Source organism: Nannobrachium achirus (assembly GCF_963921795.1).
Source record: "Nannobrachium achirus genome assembly, chromosome: 12".
In the NCBI taxonomy this organism is placed as follows: Eukaryota; Metazoa; Chordata; class Actinopteri; order Myctophiformes; family Myctophidae; genus Nannobrachium; species Nannobrachium achirus.
Window position 1 is genome coordinate 3274358 of NC_137832.1, and position 9141 is coordinate 3283498.

At 43.5% G+C, this 9141-nt stretch overlaps 1 protein-coding gene across 1 annotated transcript; it reads right to left on the reverse strand.

Moving 5' to 3' along the window:
- Window positions 1-289: 289 nt before the first annotated feature.
- LOC308294980 (5'-AMP-activated protein kinase subunit gamma-3-like) lies at window positions 290-8003 on the reverse strand (the record flags this gene model as incomplete). The annotated part of the gene is made up of 8 exons (XM_080737916.1): window positions 290-400; window positions 2981-3127; window positions 3640-3677; window positions 4421-4586; window positions 5382-5508; window positions 6067-6121; window positions 7417-7462; window positions 7977-8003. 8 exons carry the CDS (start codon window positions 8001-8003, stop codon window positions 290-292), a joined length of 717 nt encoding a protein of 238 aa, XP_080594042.1.
- Between the last annotated feature and the right edge of the window lie 1138 nt (window positions 8004-9141).

The following is a 9141-nucleotide window of genomic DNA, read 5'->3' on the forward strand; positions in this document are numbered from 1 at the left end:
CAGACTCTATCCACTGTGCAGCGCTACATGCGACAAGTACCAATGTGGCTTCCTACCTGCATGAGTTGGTGTGTGTGTGTGTGTGTGTGTGTGTGTGTGTGTGTGTGTGTGTGTGTGTGTGTGTGTGTGTGTGTGTATGTTATGTGTGTGTGGCGGCTGCGTCCCCATGGCGACGGCGTCGGAGGTGGGAGGAGCTTATGGAGGAGGAGGGCGGAGTCAGTCATTGGCAGGTGAGAGAGGAGGAGGAGGAGGAGGGGTTACGGGGGTCACAGGTCAGGGGTCACAGGGGTCAGAGGGCTTCGATACCTGCGGGGCTGAGGACCAACGCCTGCAGGAGGTCAGAGAGAGACACGATGCCTCTGACCACATCTTCACTGTCCACTAGGACCAACCTATGGACCTGGGGAGAGACATTACGTTATACTGAGAGAGAGAGATACACGATGCCTCTGACCACATCTTCACTGTCTACTAACACTAACCGATGGACCTGGAGGTAGAGAGACACTAGGTTATACTGACAGAGAGAGAGACACACGATGCCTCTGACCACATCTTCACTGTCCACTAGGACCAACCTATGGACCTGGGGAGAGACATTACGTTATACTGAGAGAGAGAGATACACGATGCCTCTGACCACATCTTCACTGTCCACTAACACTAACCGATGGACCTGGGGAGAGAGACATTAGGTTATACTGAGAGAGAGAGAGAGAGAGAGAGAGAGAGAGAGAGAGAGAGAGAGAGAGAGAGAGAGAGAGGGGGAGGGAGAGAGAAAGAGAGAGAGCACAAACCCCAGCCAGCCTGACAGTAGCTACACTATCACTCAGAAGATTAGACCTAACCAAATTATAACTAAAGAAATAGATAAATATTAGCGACCCCAGGGTACTATATCTTGGCTTGATACCCGAAGACACAGTAAGACAAGAGGACACTGGTGGCTAAAAAAGCCATCACAAGAAGGTGGTTGAAAGAGGCTCCTCCTAGCAAGGAACATTGGTTGGATATTGTTGAAGAAATCATGGAAAAGATTACGTATAACCTAGCCTCGGAAACCCAGGCTTATTTTGGCGATTGGAAGAAAAAGAAGCCTGGGCAAACCCCCTTATAAATGTGTTGGCTCATGACATTTTAATTGTATAAAATATATGTAGCCGTTCAGATATCTTCAGTATTGTTCATGTGAACTGGTTTGTTTAGGCTTATCCATTATAATTATAAAATCGCGATGATTTATCACTCGTTTTCCACCGCGGATCACTGACCTCATTTCCTCCTTTCGGAACCACTCGCTCCGCGGGAGCGAGTGGTTCCGAAAGGAGCTATCATTTACTCAAAGCGGACAGCAGCAGGAGTCATGTCACCCTCCACGTCAATTCGAGACGGCGGAGGACGCGGCGTGATCCGCCGGCCTACATAGAATGTCTGCGTTCAGGGTGCGTATAAGTATAACCTGAGGACAAAAGCAGAGACATACGAAAAATATTGGGAAAAATTGTATTTTTATAAGAGTAAATAGTGTGTGTGTGCCCCCCCCCCTTTTCTTTCTTTTTTCTCCCCCCTTGTTGTTGTTGTTGTTGTTGTTCTCGTTGTCCATGTCTTTTTCAGGTGTTTTTGTATGTGTTTTTTTGTCATGGCAGTTTGTTGATTGAAATAAAAGAAAATAAAAAGAAGAAAAAAAGAAAAAGATGAATACATCAGTTATTGGAATGAACTTACACAATCACAACACAAACTCGAAACCTATTTGGCCCTAAACAGACACTGTGGCAGATTACCTAAGCACAGTAACTGATAACAACCTGAGAAAGACATTGACAACAATGTACAGACTGAGTGATCATGGTTTGGTGATAGAGAAGGGCAGACACAGACAGAGAGGAGAGGCTGTGCTGTCATTGTGATGCGGAAGCAGTAGAGACACAATTACACTTCCTAACACAATGTAACAAATACACAAACATTAGGGAGGAGTTCTTCCCAAAAATTGAAATAATTTGTGCAGAATTCAGAAGTATGACAGAAAGAGAGAAATTGACACTCCTTTTGGGGGAACAGAAACAATGTGCAGTTTTAGTTGCAACATATGTAAATTCCTGTCACACCAGTAGGACACATTGACATATACTGTATATCCCATGTTTTACTTTACTGCACCATCTCCTTTGTTTATGTACTGTAATTACATTGATTTATATTGTTTTGTAGTTCGTCATAATTATATTTGTGCTTTGGCAACATTTGTAAAATGTCATGCCAATAAAGCCTATTGAATTGAATTGAACTGAGAGAGACAGACATTCATTTACTACTGTCCACTAGCAGCAGGTGATGGTGACCTGCACTGTTAGCCCTTGCTGTACATTTATAGCAAAAACCGAACAGTATTATACTGTATTAGTATCAGACAGTATTATACTGAAAACAGCAAAGCATTCTGGGAGGGAAAGAATACATTTTTACAGCAATTAAAGAGAATGTCATTATTGTAAGGAATTGCTGTAAATTTGCTCTTAACAGCAAAGCATCCTGGGAAGAAGACAGCAAAGTATTCTGGGAAAAGCATTTGTATAGTTATTAGGGGCATTTTCTAAGCTTCTGGGAGCTAAAAATGCTTAATGTGTCATGTCCATGTGTCTGCCTAGGCAAGCTGACTGACATTATGTCAGAATTAGATTTGTCAGTATTTGAGCCTCAACCCTAACCCTAGCTGCTATCGCTAGGTTAGGGTTCAGCTCACCCTGGTGGTTGGAAAAGGAAAACTTCTAAGAATAGATAGAACATGTGCTACCAGTACTTTACTGTAAATCTGCAGTGAAAAGGCTTACAGTGTGTGTTATGGTGCCACCTTTACAAACACATTGGTGAAGAAAGTTCTTGGTAAAGGAAATTATTCCCAGTTTTGACATTCGATGTGTGTGTGTGTGTGTGTGTGTGTGTGTGTGTGTGTGTGTGTGTGTGTGTGTGTGTATACCTCTGCCTCTGCGATGCGGTCTATGACGGTCTCCAGGGTCTCGTGGGGGAAGCACTTGAGGACCCCCTCCACCTGACAGCTCCTCATCCCCATGGCCTCCTTCATGGTCATGTCCAGGTTGTTGTAGTTCTTCTGGGCCGCCAGGTTCTGGAGGTACACATGTAAACCAGTTTAAACCAGTCTGGAACGCACATCTTATCTACATCCTATCCATGTACAGTATATATTTATATTATCTTTAGTTTTGTCCGTTCATTTTGAAACTTCATGATAGTTAAAATTCCTTTGTTTGCTCTTACTTTTTCTCTATGCTATTTTTATGTTTAAGTGGTAATAAGGTGGGAAATATACTGTAAGCTTCGGCTTCAGCCCATACCATTTCAGGCATTTTGGTGACTAAATTGCACTGTATTTTTTTTTTCTTTTTTATGTTTGACTGAAATAAATAAACTATACTAAAGTAAATTAACCGTTGTTTTATGCTTTAGGTATTGAAAAATAACAGATATACAAGCTCACAGCGTTCTACATTGAACAAGTAGAATATGTGATTACCAGTTACACCACTGGTCAAGTGTAAAAAATACAGTGATAACAATAAAGGTGTTAATGTACATTTTAATTACAATGATGAATAATCAAAAGCTGATAGAACTTACAATGACATCAAACCTGGAGTATAGCGCCACCACCTTGCCTGGAGGACCAAGAGAAAGAGGCATTTAATTAAAGTGTGTCTGTGTCCCCCCTTTTTTTTCTTTTTTTTTTCATCCCACCATTTTTGTGATTTTTTTCACCTGGTGTCAATTATCGAATGTAATCCTTGGTGCTAGACGCTACATTTGTTTAGTGCATTTTTTTTTTATTTTTTTTTGTGAGGGCAGTGGTTCTCAACCTTTTCAGGCTGTGACCCCCAAAATAATCATAATTTAACTGGGGACCCCCCACCCACCCTGACGAGCACTAAGAGTTGAGGCATTACATTTTGTATTTACCCAGTTCTATTGTGAAAATATTTTCACCATTTTGACTCTAATATTTGACAATTTGGTCAATGTTTAATTTGTCATTTTAACGGTATTAAAAAGTCCATAAATTGTCACTTTAGAAATGTGAAGATACCCTCTATACACTTAAACTTTATGTTGGTTTGTTTACTGTTGAGTGAGAAAACAATGTTGCACATTACGCTAATCACCCCCAAAATAATTTGGGGGTCCCGACCCACAGGTTGAGAACCACTTGTAGATCTGCTGTTTTTGGTGAAGGGAGTTTAGGTAGAAAAAGAACTCATCAAGTACAGAGCAAATCAGATCCCTTTTACTGAGCATAGTGGGTCTCAGTGGTTAACCTGAAGTGATATTGATGAATTCCACATATTATCAGTCACCCCTGGACTGGCATCATGGCACCCACTTTGGGAAACCCTGGTCTGCTCACCTTCCTGGCTGAGCACGGGCAGCGCCGACACCCTCCTCTCCACAAAGACGGTCAGAGCGTCGTAGACGGTGGCGTCGTCCTGGACGGTGGCGATGTGACGGAACGTCCCGATCCCAACCTCACTCATCCTCTTCTGGAGGAAGTGGGGCTTGGGGATCATAGAACCCTGGAGGGGAGAGTAAAATCACATCTGATGTGAAGAGAGCGGTGCTATTTATTATGAGTTAATTTCATCAAGTGTCCCGCTAGCCAATCACAGCACGTCCTGCGAAGCTTGGCCAATGGGACCTTGGGCGTAAGACAAACTTTGAGCCAAAATGTAGACCATATCTAGGCCAGATGTAGGCAATATCTAGGCCAGAGGTAGGCCATATCTAGGCCAGAAGTAGGCCATATCTAGGCCATGTAGGCCATATCTAGGCCAGATGTAGGCCATATCTAGGCCAGATGAAGGTCATATCTAGGCCAGATGTAGGCCATATCTAGGCCATATGTAGGTCATATCTAGGCCAGATGTAGGTCATATCTAGGCCAGATGTAGGCCATATCTAGGCCAGATGTAGGTCATATCTAGGCCAGATGTAGGCCATATCTAGGCCAGAGGTAGGCCATATCTAGGCCAGAGGTAGGCCATATCTAGGCCAGATGTAGGCCATATCTAGGCCAGATGTAGGCCATATCTAGGCCATATGTAGGTCATATCATGCCAGATGTAGGTCATATCTAGGCCAGATGTAGGCCATATCTAGGCCAGATGTAGGCCATATCTAGGCCAGATGTAGGCCATATCTAGGCCAGATGTAGGTCATATCTAGGCCAGATGTAGGCCATATCTAGGCCAGATGTAGGCCACGCTTCAGTTCACTTTAGGGCTTGGACAGGAACCTGAAGTTGTGGAGGAACTAAAACAAAGCGGTTTACTTACATAGATGTGGAGGAATTAAATTAAAAGTTTACTTACGAAGATGTGGAGGAACTTGAGGATGCGTTTGTGAGTCAGGATGTGCAGAACGTTGCCCGACTCGGGGTCGATGACGGGCAGTCTGTGGATCCTGTTCTTCAACAGGGAGTAGATGGCCTCAAACAGACTGTATGGGGGACAGGACAATAGATGTATTCAAATGTACTGCATGGGACAACAAGACAATATTTGTCTTCACATAGACTGTATATGGGACATAAAGGTGACATAAAGGGGACCAGGGATGTGCAGAGAATGTTAGAGAGGCAGGGGCTGACATTTCTAAAAGGGTATTTTGGTGAAAATGTCAAAAATAGCCTTCCTCCAAGCTCACAAGGCGTTGTTGTGCTGCGACGCATTGTGAGTTGGAAGTTGGCTATTTTCGGTGCTTGATACCACACTGAACTAAGCATAATCAAGTCAAAACTGAAGATGTGGCGTAACAGCATGGATTTCTACACAGAGAGGGCAATTCTTTCAACATAAGATGCTGCGTTCAAGTTCAGGAGAGTTTGGACAAGGCAATTCTCTTGAATGCTGCATTCAGGTATGGCATGGAAAGAGGGGCATTTGCATTTCTTTCACCATAGTAAAAACTGCATTCATGGTCGGGAGAGGACACTTTTTACAGACGGATAAAAGGGCACGTGCCTGAAGGGGGCATAGAGGAGTGATGACGTCTCACCTGGAGTCAGGAGTGATGCTGATCAGACTGTTGACAGAATACTGGAGGTAGATCTCTGAAATGACACACACGTGTTATTGTCCTATATCCCATAGGAATGCATAATGTGGTGTTTTATCACATCCCCAGGCCATAGGAATGCATGATGTGTTTTTTACCGGGCTCACACCTACAGGCTTGGAAAAGCTTTTTTTCCCCTCTTTGGTCATGTGATCGACGTATCACGTGGTGTCACCCGTGGTGAGAGAGTTACGACACTTACGTCGACTCCCATTGTAAGCGTGGAAAGCATAGTGGAAAGCTAACTTAGCCTAGCTTACTGGAGCCTGCTCTCATTCTTAACGAGCCTTTGCTGCTCTTCAGCCCCGTTATAACCAAGGCATTTTCACTCGATGGTAAGTAGACTAAATCGCTTTTTAACGCATTCACAGGCCTCTCCAAGGTAGTCAATATTATTAAAAGGGGGAAAAAGACGTTATTTAGTCTACTTACCAGCGAGTGAAAATCCCTTGGTTATAATGGGGCGGACGGGGCTGAAGAGCAGCAGAGGCTCGCTAAGAATGAGAACAGGCTCCTTGCAAAGCCACTTCCGGTCTGCAGCGAGATCAAAGCGTGTCACCACTCTGCTTACACTGCTCTGGTGTCACCATGTGATTGTGACGCGGTGCTCGTACATCGAGTTAGCCCAAGAATACGATGGGGACGCATGCTTTTATACTGAGCTGAATATGTACATATTAACAACTGGAGTTCCTAACACCTTCTCACACATGTTAACGATTCCCCCCCGTGAAGTGCCGCGGCCCCGTTAACACGTTACCTGACGTATTAACTGGTTACCATGGTGACCAATAGCCCCCACGCTGCCGCGGCCGGTAGTGAGCGAGGGGACTCAATTTCCCACGATGCCTTGCAGAATACTATATCCGGCGACTTCTGGCGACCATTTAGTTGTATTCTGTTGGGCATTTGGTCAAAACGTCCTGTTTTCTAATGGGCAATATCTTACAGTAACAAAAAAGAAGTGAAGGACCGCACACCGCCTCGAAGCTCCCCAAAAACATTTATTATAGAAAGTCAGCGGAATAAAACACAACGTTTCGGCCTACATTGGCCTTCTTCAGGTGTAAAACCACTGACTTTTTATAATAAATGTTCTGGGGAGCTTCGAGACGGTGTGCGGTGCTTCACTTCTTTTTTGTTGCTCTTATTTTTTGGTCCAGCACCCGTCGTAGTCTTTTTGGATGTGCGTGTATCCACTGACAGCCTCAATAACTTACAGTACACACGGATCATTGTGTATTTTTTATAAATAAATACTGTTGTTAAATAATAAATAAAGATACTGACCTCTCCATGTTTCGATCTTGTGCTGCTCCAGTTCATAGATCTGAACCTGAACACACACACACACACTCGCAAGCACGCACGCACACACACACACACACACACACACACACACACACACACACACACACACACACACACACACACACACACACACACACACACACACACACACACACACACAATATTACACACACACAATATTACACACTTCATACACACTAAATAAGTAAGAAGCCCTAAGGCCGAGAAGCGGCGTGTGGCGCGTCACTGATTCCCCATAGCTGGCTGTTTTCATACTAACTGTCCCACAAAACACATGCACAGATGCACACAGTGTTACACATTAATAAGTCATCTTAAGGGCTGGAAGCGACCTCGCCCTTAAGAGGGAGGTCTCGCACACATGGGGCATGCATCCACCTGGGTGACGGCAGACTGCTAGGCGAGCGCTGGCGCTTTGGCATGGGATCAACTTTGACCCCCAAAAATGCACAGACCTGGTTGGTTGTTTAAGTTGGGCAAAATGCGGCCATATTTTCCCAAATATGGAGTTAACTGACGTCATTGTTATCATAGATGTCTGACATAGTCCACATGAGACTGACACAATATGTCCATATATGGGCATTCCCAGATGTGGGCTTAATATTGATGTCATCAGAGATCTCCATAAATGGGCATAAAAGGGACAAGGAGGTGTATTGATGACATCAGGGATCAAGACATCAGATCATGCCTCAGTGTCAAGCTGACATGTGACGCCTCATTAACTTTTAACACGATGGACAGTGTTGGGAAAGCTCACTTCACTAGTTCAAAGTTCACTTCACCATTTCTAAAACTATTTCAGTTCATCGTTCATAATTCAGATTTCTGAACTTAAAGTTCATGGTTCCAAAAATGATCAATTTTAGTTATTTTTCCCCCTTTGCTTTTGTTTTCAATACGTTGCTGCAAGCTATTATTTTATTAATTAAACATTGAGGTGCCCACAATGTTTAAAAATGTGCCCACTGCCCACTCTTCCTGCACTCCTTTGCAATGTGAAATGCCACTGAATCCGTTATCCTTTCCCACTGTCATCGTCATAATGCTGATAAGCTTTTATTGTGAAGGCAAACGTTTCGAAATATCCCACATCCTGCAAGCTTCCCTGTGCAGAAAATAGCAGATCTAATGTGTTGCGGAAGCAACGCGTTGTGAGCTTGTAGATTCGCTATTTTCATCATGCAACACGTCGTACGACGAATTCTAAGCCAGCCTTTACTTGGAAGTGTGTTACTGTTGGACTCCCCGGTGCTAAATAAACCTGTACTGTAAAACAAAGATGCATTCTATTGGCGCGATTACATACACTGGGCCCGATTCACCAACCTACTTACGAACGTTCTTACGAAGAAATTTCTTCTTAGACCCTTTTAAGAAGTTTTTTAAGAAGATTTGGCATACACCAATGTTTTCTTAGCTGTGATTTGTTCATATGTTAAGAAGAAATCTACGCATACTGTAAAGCACTCTTAGGGCAGCCTTTTAGTTCTTAAGTGTGACATGTTGTGCAAAAATAATTTATTCTTTAAGTTTCTTCAATTCTACAATAATATGATTTAAATCACCAAAATATTTGTATCATATCTTTAGAGCAGTGGTTCTCAAAGTGTGGTTTGGGGACCCCCAGGGATCCTTTAGGAAGTTCCAGGGGGTCCACTGTAAAACGAGGAAGAGTTT